The following is a 19,572-nucleotide window of genomic DNA, read 5'->3' on the forward strand; positions in this document are numbered from 1 at the left end:
TAGTAGCAACTGCGTAACCGAAAAAGTGGTAGTCCTTTCGTAATTATATCAAGGCGTTGACTACAAGTGGTTCTTTCGAGTCCATTGTAAACAAGCTGATTGGGTCTTTTTCATAGGAAAGTACATTATATGGTTTGAATAATAGCAGCTAAACTAAACATGTACTATTTGTCATGGTAGAGCGAACAGCCTATCACAATACACTTCATAGATTTATAAAATGACTGAATGAAATAGAGAGTGCTAAAGAAGCTTGTGATCGACAACAGATAAACATTATATATGGTTCGGACGATAATGCTGAAAAGCCCGTTAAAAAGCAAGACAGGCTTGCGCGGTAGGCGCAGCACAGTCACAGCGAAAGGTAGAAGAGCGGCATTTAAGGGCCTTTTAAAAACACTTATCGGGTGCCTACTGCAAGCACACTTACTTGGTACCTACTAGGGCATTATTAATGAACTTTTCGGTAGTAGGTAGGCATTTGCTATGCTATTTTTCGTCATTCTTCTTAGATGCATGGTATCCGCTAAACACTTGCTAGGAATTTTGTGCCAATGTCCATGCAGTGGCTGACGATGATGATGAATTATGGCTGAATTGGGTATGCATCAAAGTTAATAGGAAAACAAGAACAAGCTTTTGTAATGGGTTGGAGCATTGGACGACCCACTCGTTAAGCTAATCACATTGTGCGACGGCTGGTTGTTCTTTCGCTGTTGTAAAACGCTTTTAAGTCATAATAATGCGATTGCTTTCCTGACATCAAGCCTACCTAAAGCGAATTTGACTACAAGACACAAGCACCGGAATAGCTCAGTGGTAGAATACTGGGCTGGCACCCAGCGGACCCAGGTTCAAGCACCACTGTGCCATTGGTGCTAGGTCATGCCTGCCTAAGGCAAGTTTGACAACAAGTTACAAGCACCGGCATAACTCAGTGGTAAAATATTGGGCTGGCACCCAGCGGACCCAGATTTAAGCCCCACTGTGTCATTGGTGCAAGTTTTTTTTTTCTATTTCGCACGATGCGGTTACGGACGCGCTTCGAGATAGGTAATAGTGCACTTGAAGTTGTCCAAGGCTATGTCTACTTAGGGCAGGTAATAACCGCAGAGCCGAACGACGAGATTGAAGTAACTAGAAGAATAAGAATGGGGTGGAGCACATTCGGCAAGCCCTCTCAAATTATGACAGGTAGATCGCCACTATCCCTCAAGAGGAAGGTATATAACAGCTGTATCTTGCCGGTACTTAGCTACGGAGCAGAAACCTGGAGACTTACAAAGAGGGTTCAGCTTAAATTGAGGACGACGCAGTGAGCAATGGAAAGAAAAATGGTAGGTGTAACCTTAAGAGACAAGAAGAGAGCAGAGTGGATTAGGGTACAAACGGGGGTTAAGGATATCATAGTTGAAATAAAGAAGAGGAAATGGACATGGGCCGGGCATGTAGCGCGTAGACAGGATAACCGCTGGTCGTTAAGAGTAACTAAGTGGATTCCCAGAGAAGGCAAGTGGGTTAGGGGGAGACAGAATGTAAGGTGGGCAGATGAGATTAAGAAGTTTGTGGGTATAAATTGGCAGCAGCAAGCACAGGACCGGGTTGACTGGCGGAACATGGGAGAGGCCTTTGTCCTGCAGTGGACGTAGTCAGGCTGCTGCTGCTGATGATGATGGTTACGAACGCCGGCGGTGGCAGCGATGGTGGCGGTGGATAACATGCAACTGCGCTTGACCGAATTTGTGATCGCGTAACTGCTTTCACTGTAAAATGTCATGACATTTTATGACTCGGAAACTGGATCCTTAACCGTAACTCAAAGTAAAATATTTATCTGCTGTAACTTAATTATAAACTTCAGGTTCTTTCGATCAGAGCGCCAATCCGGAAGAAGTCACAATAAATTATACAAAGCTACTGTGGGACCCGATGTTCATAGCTGGTCTGGGTTGCATGGTGCTTTGCTGGGGTCAAATGGGATTCAACGAACCAACACTGGAGCCAAGCCTCCGAGAGGTGAGCCATCCTTCTTGCATGAAAGTGGTTAGTGTTGTGAAAGTGGTTGAGTGCACATTGTCGTCTAAATGTGCCTGACGTAGTTATTTTTTTTTTTGAAATATCGTTTCTGATTTTCAGTTTGATCTCAGCAGTACCCAAATTGGTACCGTCTACACAGTTCAGTTCGGCAGCTCTGCAGTTGGCAGCATTATTGCAGCCGTCTTTGCACACTTCAAGGTAGGTAAACATAAATCACCAATTTCAGCCATGTAGATTAGTATGCCATTGATTCAGAGTGCAGTTTGTGAAGTTTATCGATGATTACATACAGATAATCAGTGCCGTATATGCACACTGCAGCGCATACATTAAAAAGTGCACTTCCCGATATGGTGTGCTAATGATTTACATGGTACCCAAAAAAATAGTAGGCTTGTGTAGGAAAGTTAACTCGCACAGTTGTGAAGGTGACACCCGAGATGAACCATATAGTGTAAGACACGTTAAAATTTTTTTGAGTGCAATGTAGGAGTAGTGTACATGATTACATTGACCTGCAGAGCATCTTACAATTGGCAGGCGGGCAGGTGCCTTTACGAAAAGCTTCAGGAACACAAGAATTTATGTTGTAGGCTTGCGGTCGAGAAGAATCTTCCTTAACGCTACTTTATATGTAATTGTAACCCAACATCAGGGAAACTACTACCTTGGCAAACAGCAAGAAAAAAATCATAAGAACAATCACTGAAGCTTGCATTATTATGTCGGGGAAGTTAGGCGCGTACGTTAGCACACTTTCCATGAAGAACCAGCGCTTGAGTTTCCGCGAACATGGAACGCCACCCTGTCGAGTGCTGCCGGAAACATTAGGGCGCACAAACAAATACTAACGTGAACCATGCCGCCATGCGCGATGATCGGACGAGGAAGAAGAAGATTTGAAACCAGCGTCATTGTTGTAATCGGGAAATCCACTATAACAAGAACTTTTTAAACAGGAAAAATAATACGGCGCATGCGTATTTGACTTCCTCCGCTGTCGATTTTCACCAACGCACAAGGTTTGGTGCTCTGGAAAGTATCACAAGTCTTTTGAAATAAACTTGCTTTGGAAACTGTCGAAAAAGCACATGAAAACTTAAGTTGCATAAGCATCGCTCCGTATAGACTTTTTTACGGACGGGTATGAGGGCCACCATGTTGGGCTATTACACTTTGTGTTTTGTATCTTCAACAAATAAACAAACAGTGTTACGGTAGACTTATATTCATGAAAATGATTGGCTTGGTGCATACAATGCTTCATGGCCATATTAATTCACGTCACAATATTGAAAAAAACAAGAAAACATATGTTCAACAGCCCAAAATGGCGGCACCCAAATGGCCACATAAGATAGTCTAATTACACACACCGTATTTATTCGATTGTAACACGACGACAATTGCGATGCGAAGGGTGACATTTCAATAAATCTAGGGGAAAAAAGAAAGAATTTGTGTGATCTGTACGCGAGGGTCTACTTTAGATGCAAAAAAATTGATAGAAAAAAATCCTCGCGTGACAGTCTAGAAATTATGGCATTATATCTGACTGCACTTGCACAGTTCCAGGCATGTTACAAGACGATGACTGCTAGAAAACCGTGGTGATCTACGCATGTTACATTACTGACCCCACACTGCATGTGAATCACAAAACTTCACAAAGTCTGTTACCATTAGGTTGTTCAAAGGCATTATTTTTTTTTAGGTATCAGGATTAGACAACGGCCGACCGCAAACATGCGTGTGGTCTGCAGAGAACGGCGAGTCGACTTCGTTAAAGCACGACCGCTGTGACATGTGCGCACTTCCGCTAACACCACTTATCTCCACTTTACACTGGCTCGTCATTTGAAAGTTGCCTTAGACATTCATTTCACGATTCTCAGTCAGCATCAAAAACTTATTTGACAGACTGCAATACAAGCATTCTGTTAGTTCACGCTAACCGTTTAACACACACCATAAAGGAAGCGCGTAGCGAAACAGCTGCCGTAATAATACATAGTGCAAGAGCTGTGACAACCAACTACGCAAATGCAGTAATCTTGTTCAAAACGGCTGCCACTGGGCCGAAAGTTATATTAGTGCTGCCTGAAAAACTACTTATTTTACTTCAAAGCGGGCGCATAACGAGCAACCTGCACACCAGGTCGAGCTGCAAAAGCGCTATTCGAATACACTCACCTGTAAGTTTCCACCGTAGAAGGCTTGGCACTACGTCGAAAGGTCACAATGCTTCTTTCGCGTCGTAGAAGTATACTTCACATCGGACAGCGTCCGTCCTTTCGACAACACAGTCTCGCGAAGGCATCAGACCGCGCACATCAAATCGCTGAAACCGTAGCGGAGAATACCTAATCGCTGGCATCGCTGGTCGCCCGCTGCGTCGCAGTTTTCAGCGAATTGTCTAATTCTTCGCCGGTCTTGCGCGTTCCAAAGTACCTGCAACACGACGCACATCGGGCAAAAGAGGGGGTAGTGCCGCATGGCGTTGGTCATGCGTTTTCAGCGCGCACGACATGTATGAGGGCACGTAACACATGCCCGTAGTACACCTCGCGGTGTCTCTGTCCTGCTAGTTAGTTCTGAGCAAGCTCGCCAGGGCGGCGCGTCGTGTAAAATTTTAGGCGCGTATGAAGGAAGGTTAGGCGCGCCACCTGGGCAGCACTGGCTTCCCATCGAACTCACAAGTAGGGCAATTGGCATGTTTAGCGAGACAAATATAAATTTACCGGAACGCTATTCGGTCATGCGAGTGACGCAGGCGGCGCCTTGTAGCCGTGCTCCGAAGCTGTCACACGGTGATAAAACTGTGAAGCAGTTCGGTCTCTCAGTAGTCATGAACCAATGAACGCGCCTTCACGCTCTGCGACGCTGACGTAAACGCTGGCGACGTCACCGTCTCGTCCGCCATTTCTACCTTCCGCTGCGCCGCCTATAGTCACTGGAATGATCAAATAACGCTATTTTCAACCCAGGTACAAAGCAGGAAAAGTGTAAATATCGACTTTGATAGATTGATGTGTTTCCCTCTATAGAAAGCACTACTGTAGGATCATGCGCGGTTTGGCTTCAGCGCCCCCTGCTATGTATGTCAACCAACCCCCTTTTTTTTTGTTTTATCGTTTCCATAAATTCAGTTGTCAGATGCTCTTTGTCTGTGTAGTCCAGTTTTTTCTTGTCCTCAAATTTGCAGCGCTGAATTTACCTACACTATCGATGATACCTCTAGTAAAGTGTAAACACCATCACAGCCTACATTACAAGGTAGTGTCTCGCAGGGAGAAGCACTGTTCGCGCTCATTGGCCTTGTCTTATCTGTCGCGGCATTCCTCATCGTTGGACCAGCTCCGTTCATCCCCGCTGATCGGTAAGAAGCAAAAAGCCAATGTAGACGCATCGCATTAACGCTTCTTTAATGCAATAGCAATTATACGCAACAGTATAATCGGTACTTCTAAAATCTGTGAAACAGTACGTTTATACAGGCGAAATATTGACCGCAAACTCTGACTATGGGAGGGAAATTATGGCAGGGATTATGCGAGGGAGGCAGGAGCACAGGAGTGCCTGCCTCTAACTGAACGATTGTCTTCTCCTTCTTCTTCTATATAGTGAAGTAGATCCTCCGTAAAGAAAGCTAACGGAAGCATTTATTTCGAAACGACAGTTTCGGCCAGAGTCTGTGGCCTTCATCAAGTGTATAGCATATATATATATATATATATATATATATATATATATATATATATATATATATATATATATATATATATATTTCGGTGCTGACGATTATTTCACTACCAACAATTATTTCGATGTTTCGGTGATGTGACCAGCCTTCATTTGAGCATTCCAGGTGGCCGGTGTTTGATGGCCGAAACGAACGCACACCGTACTCGTATGCACACGCACTTATTTATAAGTACGACGTCGTCATCGTTAAGAGGGATGAATATCATTTTGGGTTCATTGCTGCTACTATTCCGATGCCATACATTCTCGATGTAGGAACTCAGAGACACATTACTGCAGTCTAAAAGGCAACAACAACGGAAAATAAAAACTGAGTTGTCGTGCAGTCGTTGCGTACTTGAGAAAGTGCAAAACCCTCACCGAAGCTTTAATTACACGTATATTGTTGAAAATCATCGGCGAAAAACAAGCACCACTGGAGTCTAGTTAGACTAAAAGACGTTGATTTGATTGATTTGTGGGGTTTAACGTCCCAAAACCACCATTTGACTATGAGAGACGCCGTAGTGGAGGGCTCCGGAAATTTTGACCACATGGGCTTCCTTAACGTGCACCCAAATCTGAGTACAAGGGCCTACAAAAAAGACGTTGAAAGGCTGGTTGGTTATCACTCATGATAAAGTGAGTTAACGTGACAGAGCCGTAAACAAAAAAAATGGGTTCTGTCTGCCTCTTTGTCAAGCTACGATAACTCAGTCTTAATTAACAATGATCAAGAGCAAGCCTGTCATTCGCTTCATGCAGGACACTATCGATGGTGTACATCTCCCAAATATTTACGGGCGTCGGCATTTCATCACTCTACATCTGCGGTTTCTGCCACTCACTGACCGTAACATTGTAAGTATCACATGTGCAACGCGTGATGCAGCCCACAAGTACTTCGAAATTTCAGTAATATGTGCGTCAATGCACAAAGAACTAATCACCTGGCATAGAACAGCCATGGAATCAAACACAGCGCAAAATTGTCCACATCAGTGCTCTGTCCGATGCATTCATCACTCAAGCATCTATTATTCCCTTGTCGGACAAAAAGCTACACTGTCTGAGCTTACGCAGACAGCTATCAATTCGATGTTTTTGTAATTAGCAGTTTTTTTAACTGGCTTCTAATATACGCATGGTATTCAGCCTAGTTATTTAAGCATAAGTTATGTGCAATAAATGTTCCAGTTGGCAGGCAGCGCTTGTCCTGTGTAGTTCATTCCTCTTGTCTCTTTTTTTTCGTGTTGTTTATTATCATGCATCCTAAACCACTTTCATCTCAATCACATGCACCTGTATAACATGCACCCTAGGATCAGAACTTCTTTCGTATGGTCATCAGGTTCTCGTGATAATACGTATCGTAAAGACAATTGGGAAAAGAATATCTGACCACTGACCTTTACCACCGATACAGTGATATTCCAGATTCACACAAGTTCTCATTTATGACCACTGAGAAACAGACGACCGAGCTACAATTTGTTTAGCCGTACCACATGAGATGTACGCACGATATATAAAATATCGTATTGCTTTTCTGAATGTCTCAGGTTGTTTTCCTGAGAAAAAAAACAAGAAGCGGTCGGGGGCTTGAAAAGCAGAAATTTGCAAGAGTAGAAGGTCGCCCTTGTCCCGAAGGAATGCGCTCGTCGTCGTGAGCGTCTAGATTACGGCAGTTGCAATGCGGGATTGTTGGTGGCTCGTGCCGAAAGCTTTGATGTAGCGCTAAACAGCACACGGACAACAGAAAGCACAAATGGACACCACACAGCGCTATGTTCTTAGGCGTGTTTGTGTCGTTTCGACGCTACATCAAAAGTCCTAATGGCTTGCCCGGGCATAAGCCAACATGCGCCGTGCCATGACATGTGCTCAATATGTGCGCTAGCTCCAGTGAAATTCCTTGTTCGACTAGTCCACATCATTCACATAGTTATCTAGGTATTAGGCGTTAGTTATGAATTTAATCAAGCCAAATTTGTGTTATATATATATATATATATATATATATATATATATATATATATTGTATACTTCCAAATATTACCAAACTATCGAAGATTATTGCAAAAGTAGGCACATACGTTATAAATATCTGGTGGTTTGCATGAATAAATAAACGTAGTATGTGCACAGTTTTTACTTCACACACTTATTGCATGTTTTTTAATGCGAGATATTGTGTCTCTGTGTTGATCAGAATAGAAAGTAACTCGTTTCAATGCCTACCTGCAGTCGACATCGGACAGGTAACTTTTATATCATTCAGAAAAAATACTGTCAAGAAGTGTTGAATTTAAAAAGTAAAAATTGCGCATTCTAAATTAGGAGTATATATAAAATGTTTGGGGAGATACCAGCAGGCAAATTTCTAAAATGATAGAGTTTCCTAAAGTTAACTAGAGGGGACTCTGGCGCTGCGACCGTTCAGCGACCACGGGAATGATGGGTAGTACACGTATTTGTCTAGTCTTCGTACTTGCGGGCGGCGAATCGTATTTGTGGCTTGGTTTTTTGCTGTTTTTCTGTTTCGTTTTCAGGAAAGAACAAACCGTTTTGAATTCTCTGACCTGATTTGAAATGGTAAGCCTAAAAGAATAAGGTTGTAAAGCGCAACTGCTGATTCTTTGCTGATTTTTGTTTCGTGGAAAAACAGTTGCAAGCAATACGCACACGCACGGAGCCATAAGTACGAATATTAGACAGATCTGTGTCACTACCGATTATTTACATGCTCGCTGAAGCGCCGTGCGTTGCAGCTGCCATAGACACAAGCGCCACAGTTCTGCCTAGTGCATATTTAGGAATCTTTATGGCCAAGATACCCAACAAATTACAAAAGGTTGTCATTTAATATTGTTTACCCCTGCAACAGTTCTAACTACATACTTATATTCATCGCAGAGAACGTGGATATCCAGACACAGTTCGAACTACAGGCTTTGTGTCAAGTGTTTCTCACACTTGCCTTTTTTTAGGGTAAGTCATCCTTTGTCGTGTGAAGAGCGGCGCTTAATAAGGCACATACATATGACTCAGACGGCTCTGTCTTTTTAAATGCGAAGCATTTCTTTGGTCACTAACTTTGGTCACTTTGATCGTATCTATCTACGTTTTTTTATGTTTTCTTTATTTTATTTATTTATTTATCGTGAATACATTGAAAGGCTGACGACAAAAGCTGCATAGAAGCAGCTTGACAGGTCCGTCAGCCCAATTCAAACGTCAGCAGCAGACGGCAGATATGCATGCTGTAGAAATTTACAGTAATAGACACAACACACCAAAGTATCGCAATTCTATTGCGATAACAAAAATATGCAAGTAAAAAATATATGCACTCTAACAACTAAACAAAGAAACGATATTGTATTCGAAAAACATGGGAACGCTACAAACAAGAAAAAGAGAAACGACGAGGCAATACTGAAACATACAAAAGTGCAAATAGTGTCAATTTACAAAAAAAAGATGCACCGGTAAAAGAAAGACTGATAATAAAAAGTATACATATGAGCTACTGCACACAACAGAACAGGAATAAGCGCTTAAAAAAAATGGTTACACCAATCAGGGTATCACCCACACTGAGATGCATATGCACTAAAATGTTACACATATAAAAACCAACGGCTAGTAATTGAAGGCCCGAAAAATTGGATGCATAATGCATTAAAACGGTACACACAGGAAAAAAATTAATGTTTGTTGTTGAAGGCGCGAAACATTTGAGTAGCAAAGAAAAGGAGTAAAAAGAAGGTCTGTAACGAAGGTCCGCAAGGCAGAATCAATAGACACTTGGCGATAACAAAATGGGCGGTGTAAAAAAAAAGAGAAAAAAAAGAAACCTTACCAGGATGACGCTATCAATCTACGCACTTCCTTTCTGGAAGTACGCGTCATATCTATCTATCTATCTATCTATCTATCTATCTATCTATCTATCTATCTATCTATCTATCTATCTATCTATCTATCTATCTATCTATCTATCTATCTATCTATCTATCTATCTATCTAGCCGCCTACGACTTTCAGCTCTCCTGGCCGTTCCGATAATGGTATCAATACCAAACTTGGTATGGCATAACATGACTCTATTGAGAACATATCTGACTATTCATAACAAGAAAATCATGACATTTATGTCATGAATGTCATAATTTACATTTCTTGATCCTGCAGCTCTTGCGGTGGTTTCGTTCACATGGCATGTTGCAAAATTGCTATGGGATGACATTATTGCAAGGCGAGCACAAGCGACAGATTCGAATATTAAAATCATGACATGCGTGTCATGTAACAACATGCCTACATGTCACGCTCATGATGCGCTCGCGGCCGCTTTGCTAGTGTCACATATACAAAATTTGGTATTACGGTACGGGAATGGATGATCAAGGTATGCGACTGGTGCAAACATGATAATCATGGCATGCGTGTCATGTAACAACATGACTACATTCTACGCTCATCATGCGCTGGCGGCCGTATCGCTAGCTTCGCTTATACCAAATTTGGTATTACAGGACGTGGACGGATGACGAAAGTATGATACTGATGCGAACATGATAAACATGAGAGGCGTGTCATGTAACATCATGACTACAAGCTACGCTCATGATGCGCTCACTGCCGTTTTGCTAGGTTCGCTTATACCAAATTCGGTATCATGGGGACGTGAATGGATGACGAAGGTATGCGACTGGTTCAAACATGATAATCATGAGATGTGTGTCATGTGAGAATATGACTACATGCCACAGTCAAAGTGCCAATACATTACGACGTGACGTGGTACGCGTGCTCGCTGGCGCAGCTGCGTGCCGCGCTGCGTTGCTTTGACGCATGCGCGTTTCAGCACGTCCGGCATCCCTACGTCCCGAAAAGAGGGAGACGCATTGTTGTCTGGGTGATGCATCGGCGCGAAATACAGCAGATCGCATTTCGCGCCGGTTGTCGTCTGGCCCCACGGACGGACGCTGATTGCGCCTGGCGTCAGACTATAGTACTCGCGTTTTGCTAACGTAGCGTCGCTGTAGAAGGGTTGACAGGCAAGCTAATTGGTACAAATTCATAATGAAATAATTGAAAGCCTTTTTTATTAAAAAGAATATTGATAGTTGTGTCAGATCACCGTCTATATCCCTGTTAGATTGTGAAATCTCGTTTCTGGACGACACCTGATTATGGTGGAACCTTCTCCCAAGTTTTTCCCCCTTTCTCATCTTTCTAGTATACATTTTCTCTTACCGCGTACCACCCGAGGGGAGTGGACATCGCCGCAACGCCTCACCTCTCTCGATCTTGCTCCTGCGTTTACCGAGCGCTGGTTGTCTGTGCACGCTCCCGCTTACCTTCCTGCTTCGCCTCGGTAATAGCTCTAGAGAAAAGCAATAGTGTTGGAACAGAATAAGTTTGAAATGAACAATATTGGTGGCAGCGCGTTTCGAGACTACTACTCAATGCGCAGAAGGCAAGTGGTCTACCCACCAGCCTAAACAAGTGCTTTCTACATAGCAGACGCCGGACAAGGCACAAGAATTTTCTGTGCAAGTTGCATCTTAACTGAGTTGCGCGAAAAAACTGAAGTACAAAAGGAAGAGGCCAGAACAGATGAGGTGAATTACCAACTCACTAAGCAGCCCGGGGTTCTCCAGTTGTATGCATGAATAAAAGAGAGCATATGCTTTCCAAAAGACAGAATGAGGTCTTGAAGAAACAGGTTGTGCTATTTTGCACGACCCTTGCGTAAGCACGGCTGAGCCTGGGCGTAGAAGGCGTCGCGTGCAATCCGTATCCCCCTGTCTCTCTGGGCTTTGCTGCACAATGTAGGCTCTCTTTTCCCTCAGCTTTTTTTTTTACTTCTTCGATACTACTTTCGCTGATGCCTGGAAGCCCTATGAGTTCATATATATATATATATATATATATATATATATATATATATATATATATATATATATATATATATATATATATATATATATATATATATATATATATATAGCAGGCCGATCAGCTTGCTCTCTGTAGTATACAAATACAAGCTATTTACAAAGGTAATTGCTAAGAGAGTAAAGAAAACATTACCATTCAATCAACCAAAGGAACAAGCAGGATTTCGAACAGGCTACTCAACAATTGACCACATTCATACTATCAATCAGGTAATAGAGAAATGCTCAGAGTATAACCAACCACTATACATAGCCTTCATAGATTACGAGAAGGCGTTTGATTCAGTAGAAATATCAGCCGTCATGCAGACACTGTGGAATCAGGGCGTAGATGAAGTATATATAAACATTCTGGAAGAAATCTACAGGGGATCAACTGCTACCATAGTGCTTCATAAAGAAAGCAACAGAATACCAATCAAGAAAGGTGTAAGGCAGGGGGACACAATCTTCCCAATGCTATTTACCGCGTGCTTACAGGAGGTTTTCAGAAACCTAGAATGGGAACAGTTAGGGATAAGAGTTAATGGAGAATACCCTAATAACCTGCGCTTCGCGGATGACATTGCATTGCTGAGTAACTCAGGGGACGAATTGCAACTCATGATTACGGAGTTAGACAAGGAGAGCAGAAAGGTAGGTCTTAAAATTAATCTGCAGAAAATGAAAGTAATGTACAACAACCTCGGAAAGGAGCAGCGCTTTGCGATAGGTAATAGTGCACTTGAAGTTGTCCAAGGCTATGTCTACTTAGGGCAGGTGATAACCGCAGAGCCGAACCACGAGATTGAAGTAACTAGAAGAATAAGAATGGGGTGGCGCACATTCGGCAAGCACTCTCAAATTAAGACAGGTAGATTGCCACTATCTTTTAAGAGGGAGGTATATAACAGCAGTATCTTGCCGGTACTTAGCTACGGAGCAGAAACCTGGAGACTTACCAAGAGGGTTCAGCTTAAATTGAGGACGACGCAGCGAGCAATAGAAAGAAAACTGGTAGGTGGAACCTTAAGGGACAAGAAGAGAGCCGAGTGGATTAGGGGACAAACGGGGGTTAAAGATATCATAGTTGAAATAAAGAAGAGGAAATGGACATGGGGCGGGCATGTAGTGCGTAGACAGGATAACCGCTGGTCATTAAGGGTAACTAACTGGATTCCCAGAGAAGGGAATCGGGTTAGGGGGAGACAGAAGGTTAGGTGGGCAGATGAGATTAAGAAGTATGCGGGTATAAATTGGCAGCAGCAAGCACAGGACCTGGTTAACTGGCAGAACATGGGAGAGGCCTTTGTCCTGCAGTGCACGTAGTCGGGCTGATGATGATGATGATGATGATGATGATGATGATGATGATGATGATGATGATATAGAAGGCGTACACTTCTTAAAATGTTAGGCGCTTATGTACATCATAAATCAAAAGGCGCCGCTATCCTTGAAAAACGTTAATCACGAAGTTACGAATTATTTGTCCATTTCAGTGGCCTCATCATGCCCCCAGTAGCTGGTTATTTAGTGGAGGCTTTCGGCTACAGCTCTGCGACATTAGTAATGGCTGTTCTACTTGCTGCTTGGGTGAGCCTTTTTGTGAATCTATCATAACGACGCTATGTACTATCATGTATGCAACTAGTAGTCATGCACTAATATGTGCAGCAATACCTTCCATATTTTGTTTCATGATGGTGTTGTACAAGGAAATGCACCGAAGTTGGAGATATAAGATTTTTAAGCACCTTTAGTTTATTAGATCGAGGTAGTCCTTTATCAATTGTTTGTGCATTCGTAGTGTTTAATCATCTTGCGCTTCTAACTTAAATATATGACCGTTTATTAGATAACTCGGTAACCATATTTACCTTTCCCGCCAAAAAATACTAATTATTCCATTGAAAACTCGGCATCCCAGGGGTTGATCAAAATAAGGTTAAGTCGGTGTACAACATATTACTATATTAAAAATGAACAAAAATATCTATCTTTTTTTAGCTTACAGAACTCTCCCCCACGCACTTTTTCCCGTTTGTGTAGCTATCAATGGTTAATGCAATGTTAATTCACCATTTGCAGGTTCCAGTCATGCTGGTCGTGTGGGTGTCCAAGGCTTTTTGCTCATTTAGAACAGCGAAGCTACGACTGGCCGAGCCAAAAAATGAATGCTCGAATGAAAATAATAATTACGCCTCAAAGTACTAAAGCTTATAATTTGACAACCTTCCCTCTTTCGCTGTGAAATTGTGATATTAAAACAACTTCTTGTTTTATATTTTGGAATTTTAGTTTGACATATGTTCAAGAAGTTCGAAAGCCAAAGTCACTGTGAATTGAAAATTGAGTTAAATCTAAGGTATGTCAGTGTCAACATAACATAAGTGTAGTTCACAATAAAATAAATAAAGTTCGCAATAAAATAAAATACGAGGTCGTACCAACACGAACAAAACAATGCTAACACTGTATAAGACAGCTCCGAGAGCTATAGAAATGAAACCTACAAAAAATAAGTGCGTGGCTCTGAGGAGAGACCTGAGCGATGTTCGCCTACAAAAGCATGAAGTAGAACTACTTGGTATGGATTCATCAGGGGAAACAAAGGCACCCGGACACACGTAATAAACAAAAGAATATTAAACAAACAGAAGCTCTCTTTTTGCAAGCCTTATACTTCTTACTAACGTAACAACACATTCACTATTCACAGCAATGTTGCTTTGAGCAGTTCAATGAAAGCCTGCCTCTGCAATTTATGTCGATGCTCCAGTGCAGATTTAGCTGTACTCGAGCGGGACAGGACTTGTTTTGTCTCACTACGTTTATTGGAGGCAATCGAGACTTCTGGAAAGCGTCTCTTGATAACTGGTGCCATCTTCGAGAAATTGTACCACTTCGAGGAAAATTATACCTGCACTACGACATCACTGCTAACAAAACGTCTGAGCATACGCTACTTTTTAAGCAACATTGTAATAATACATTTTTATTCACTGCCATTTTCTCCACATCGCCAAAAGCATTGTTTAGGGGAGGGGGGTTAAATGGGTTATAAGATCACAAAAATAGCAATTGGTAAAATAGATACAATGGGCATGACACTTCAAAGGCAAAACACTCGAAATATGTAAAAAAAACACAAAGTAAAACATCAAAATCTGACATTGTAAGCTTCAAACGCTTCCAGATATTTTTTGCAAAACCATTGTCGACATTATCAGCGGGAAGAAAAAAAGAACAGTGTGAGCTTTATTGGCGATACTTCTAAATTCTTACGCCCCAAAAACCCACTACAAATATAAGAGACGCCAGTGGAAGGCTCTGAAAATTGTGACCCCCTGGCCTTTTTTGACTTGCACCTAAATCTAAAGACACGGACTGCATGCATTTCGGCCCCATTCAAATGCGGCCTCCATGGCCGGGATTCGTTCCTGCGACCTGCGGATGAGCAGTCAGACGCCCAAAGCGTTAGACCACCACGGCGAGCATGTTACATTGTTGTCGATCCAATAGGTATAATCACGAGATGCACACAAGTACACAATATACACAAAGACGTTCTTTCACCTTTTGTAAGGCACATTTTCGATGGTTCCCATCAATTATATGTGGCGTAGACAGGCTTCTCGCCGACTACTTTGCGTGGAATCTACTCTTAAGGAGTGTGAGCCCAGCCAGACTTTCTCTTCGTAAAAATACCATGCGGCGAATCCCACTATTCGATCGGTAATGCGAAACAAATACCGAAGAAGAATTTTTGCAGCCTGAGAACGTAAGTGGGCCTCGTGGTTATGTAAAGTTTATTTTAATCGTTTAATAGCAGCCTGGAAGCGGCTCTCGGAGAGTGTTTCACGGGGTACAAAGAGCTGCCACTTACCACATTCGCTTACAACAACCCAACGTTCCCTTTGTACGAACTGTACAGATTTTCTTAGAGTTGCACCGTTCCACTAAAACACTGAAGATCTTCCGGCTCTATACGCCAGGTCAAAGCTATTTACGGGGAAATTCACGTATCTATACGTGAAAATGTGCTTTAGGAAAATAATCTGTTGCGTTAGTTGGCTATTTACAAAGCTCAAAAGAATTAGCGCTAAAAATCGACGGGCACAAAAAAGAGGGAGATAAGAGAGTGGACTTCTTGTACTAGTCTATTATCCACTCTCCCTCTTTTGCGTAGAAACGCTGCCTAAACTAATGTTGGTGACGTCAGGAGTTCGCAGAGCTAGAGCCTAGTGCGAAGCTCTCCTTACTTCAATCTGAAGATTACGAGTGCGCACACATTGCGATTGTCATTTTTTGGGTTTTGCCCTCATAACAGTCTCTGGGACTCACATTGGCGTTATTTTTTTAGAGCTTGTTGCTCTCTATTTGTCAAAGATTTTTCAAGTTTCTGAATTTTCTTCTACATCTCGAGTTAATGTGCTTATAATGACTGTCATTGCTTTTGCTTCACTTTAAGTGCCAGCGCTTATTTTTACAGAACCATTATTGTTTTTGCGAAAAAAAAAATTGATACCAGACAACACAAGGTTGCGCCAGATTTCCCATTAAGACGAGCCAAGTTTCCCCACACAGCATCTTCACAGTCCTCCATGTTTTACTACGCTGCAGGAATGACAAGGACCGAAGGAAACGAAGGACAACACATGGTAGTGCATATACCTAGAGTCCGATATTTTTAAGTCGACATTTCTCGCGCAAGTACCGAGTCATCGAATCCGGCAGAACAAAAAAATTGAATGGATAAAAAAGTAAACGTTACGCAACGAAGTGCTTCTCACGACATTCAGCCTTCATGCTCCCGTCTGCAGTGACAAGACGCTGCTTTCTAGCTTTTTTTTCTTCATACCAACTTTTCATTCCCCTTCCTCATCTCTAAAGTCGCTGAGCCGTGCCCCCATGATGGAAGGCAGAAAATGGCGTCCTTTTTTCTATCTTGCTCTTTCCCCAAACAACACTCTCTTTCCCTCTTTCTGCCTTTCGTTCGCCTTTTTTTCGTGGGTAAAAAACGGAAAGTGCAAGGTTCTTGGACTGCTTCATCAGCGTTCCAAGCCCACCTTTATCGTTAGATACCTGCACCACCATCATAAACGTGCGTGTGGTTTCCCTTCCGAGGAAAGGGTGGAGGTCGAAGATAGATCCCAGCGTCCCCATCCCTATAAGTCAATGTATCGGGGTGAGTTTGCGGCCCCTTTTTCTTAGTTGGCGGGAAGAGGGGAGGGAAGGGCGCCCTTCAGTGCGCACGCCTATGATCGCCATAAACATGTGTAATAAACAAGGAGGGGGGGGGGGATGCCAACGAAGTGAACGCATGTGGCTGACTTGGCGCCCCACTTATCAGAAAGCGCAGAATCCCCCCCCCCTTCCCTTTGCAGGCATACCAATTAAGTACGACTACTTCTGTCGAATATCAATGTAATAAAAATATGGCGTGAAACTATACCGTATCAAATGCAGTTTTTTTTTATAATTCATAGGAGATACTGGTGCCTTTGTGATGGCACTCGCCACTCCATCTCACTCACCAAACTAAGCACGGAATTCATATATATATATATATATATATATATATATATATATATATATATATATATATATATATATATATATATATATATATATATATATATACATATACATATATATATATATATTGTTAAGCGGTTTATTGGCGGACACTCAGCGATGATTAACGACAGCGACAGTCAATGCGGGGATCGACTCTCTGCGCGAGCTGCTCTTCTTCTTATCAAAAAGGGTGACCCACTAGAAGGCGCTGAAGAGGACGACCCACTGTTCAAAGGCTTTACCACAACTACCCCGGGTACGAAAAGGGAGCCGCCTGGCGACCTAACAGGTGGTTACAATGAGCGGGTCATGGTAGGCCTTCAGGCGCTCCACGTTAACAATGTCGCGTCCTCGACGACGCATGTCCGAAGATGGTTCGATGGGTTCAATCAAGTAGTTGACGGGGGAAGTGCATTTGACGACACGGTAGGGGCCTTCGTATTTGGGCAATAGTTTTGAAGATAGGCCAGTTGAAGTGGTAGGGATCGAGAGCCAGACGAGCGCTCCAGGGAGGAACGTGGGCGCAGTAGTGCTGGCGTCAGCGCGAATGACTTTTTGCCGCTCTTGATCATGCGCTGTAAAGGTCCTTGCGAGCTCTCGACACTCTTCAGCAAGCTTGGCTGTAGCAGAAATAGGCGCCCACTCGGACGGATCTGGCTTGTACGGAAGTATAGTGTCGATGGTGTGCGACGGGTGCCTTCCGTATAATAAAAAGAAAGGTGAAAAGCCAGTAGTGCTTTGAGGGGCGGTGTTATATGCGTAGGTGACGAAGGGTAGAATGTCATCCCAATTTGTGTGATCGGCGGCGACGTACTTGGAAAGCATGTCGCCGAGCGTGCGGTTGAAGCGTTCCGTGAGGCCATTCGTCTGCGGGTGGTAAGCAGCAGTTTTGCGGTGAACAACGTTGCACTCTTTGAGAATGGCTTCGACGACTTCAGACAGGAAGACGCGGCCTCGATCACTGAGCAGTTCCTGAGGTGGACCGTGTCGCAGCATGAATCGTTGGAGCAGGAAGGAGGCCACATCGCTCGCTGTAGCCGCGGGGAGAGCGGCAGTTTCGGCGTATCGCGTGAGGTGGTCCACGGCAACAATGGCCCAGCGGTTACCAGCTGACGTTAGTGGAAGTGGCCCATACAAATCGATGCCAACGCGCCCAAACGGCCTGGCAGGGCAAGGTAGAGGTTGCAGACCTACCGGTGACAGTTGTGTTGAAGTTTTGCGGCGCTGACATTCTATGCACGAGCGAACGAATTTCTGCACGTAGCGGTACATGCCGCGCCAAAAGTACCGTTGGCGAATGCGGTGGTAAGTCTTCGATACCCCGGAGTGCGCACATTGCGGATTAGAATGAAAGAATTCGCATATGTCAGAGCGCAGACTGCGAGGTATGACTAGTAGCCACTGGCGGCCGTCACCGTTGTAATTGCGTCGGTGGAGGAGGTCGTCGCGAACGGCGAAATGGTGGGCTTGACGACGCAACGCGCGAGTGGATGGAGTGGATGGATCAGTCAGCAAGTCTATCAGTGAGGCAATCCATTGATCCTTGCGCTGTTCAGTAGCAATGGCATGAATGCTAATCGAAGAAATGGCAAGGTGAGACACTGAGTTGTTGGCATTGTCATCAGGCAAGGGAGAGCGCGACAGGGCGTCAGCGTCAGCATGTTGCCTTCCATTGCGGTATAGCACGCGGATGTCATAGTCTTGCAGGCGAAGTGCCCACCGGGCGAGACGGCCTGAGGGATCTTTCAATGACGACAACCAGCATAGTGCGTGGTGGTCGGTGACGACATCAAATTGGCGACCATACAAATAAGGTCGGAACTTTGCAAGGGCCCAGACGATTGCCAAACATTCCTTCTCGGTGACTGTGTAATTAGTCTCGGCTTTAGTAAGCGTACGGCTCGCATACGCCACGACATATTCCGGGAACCCTGGTTTGCGCTGCGCAAGGACAGCGCCGAGGCCGACACCACTGGCATCCGTGTGTACCTCTGTAGGGGCCATAGGGTCGTAGTGGCGGAGTATGGGAGGCGACGTCAACAAACGACGAAGTGTTCTGAAAGCGTCGTCGCACTGTGATGACCACGAATGGAGAGGCCCGTTACTTGCGAGAAGTTTAGTCAGCGGCGATATGATAGTCGCGAAGTTTCGAATGAAGCGCCGAAAGTAGGAACACAGTCCTACGAAACTGCGCAGTTCCTTGACGGATGTCGGCTTGGGGAACTCAGTCACGGCCCGAAGCTTGGCTGGATCAGGG

General features: G+C 43.7%; 1 protein-coding gene across 1 annotated transcript in view; it reads left to right on the forward strand.

Moving 5' to 3' along the window:
• Window positions 1-14,019, forward strand: part of LOC119175032 (MFS-type transporter SLC18B1) — a 38,088-nt gene extending 24,069 nt beyond the window's left edge. Inside the window, exons 7-13 of the mRNA XM_037426207.2 lie at window positions 1,862-2,016; window positions 2,137-2,235; window positions 5,328-5,416; window positions 6,547-6,642; window positions 8,698-8,772; window positions 13,235-13,328; window positions 13,824-14,019. Coding sequence (XP_037282104.2) covers window positions 1,862-2,016; window positions 2,137-2,235; window positions 5,328-5,416; window positions 6,547-6,642; window positions 8,698-8,772; window positions 13,235-13,328; window positions 13,824-13,949 — 734 coding nt within the window. The 3' untranslated portion in view covers window positions 13,950-14,019. The remainder of the gene's footprint in view (window positions 1-1,861; window positions 2,017-2,136; window positions 2,236-5,327; window positions 5,417-6,546; window positions 6,643-8,697; window positions 8,773-13,234; window positions 13,329-13,823) is intronic.
• The last annotated feature ends 5,553 nt before the right edge of the window (window positions 14,020-19,572 follow it).

Source organism: Rhipicephalus microplus, chromosome 5 (assembly GCF_043290135.1).
Source record: "Rhipicephalus microplus isolate Deutch F79 chromosome 5, USDA_Rmic, whole genome shotgun sequence".
Classification (NCBI taxonomy): domain Eukaryota; kingdom Metazoa; phylum Arthropoda; class Arachnida; order Ixodida; family Ixodidae; genus Rhipicephalus; species Rhipicephalus microplus.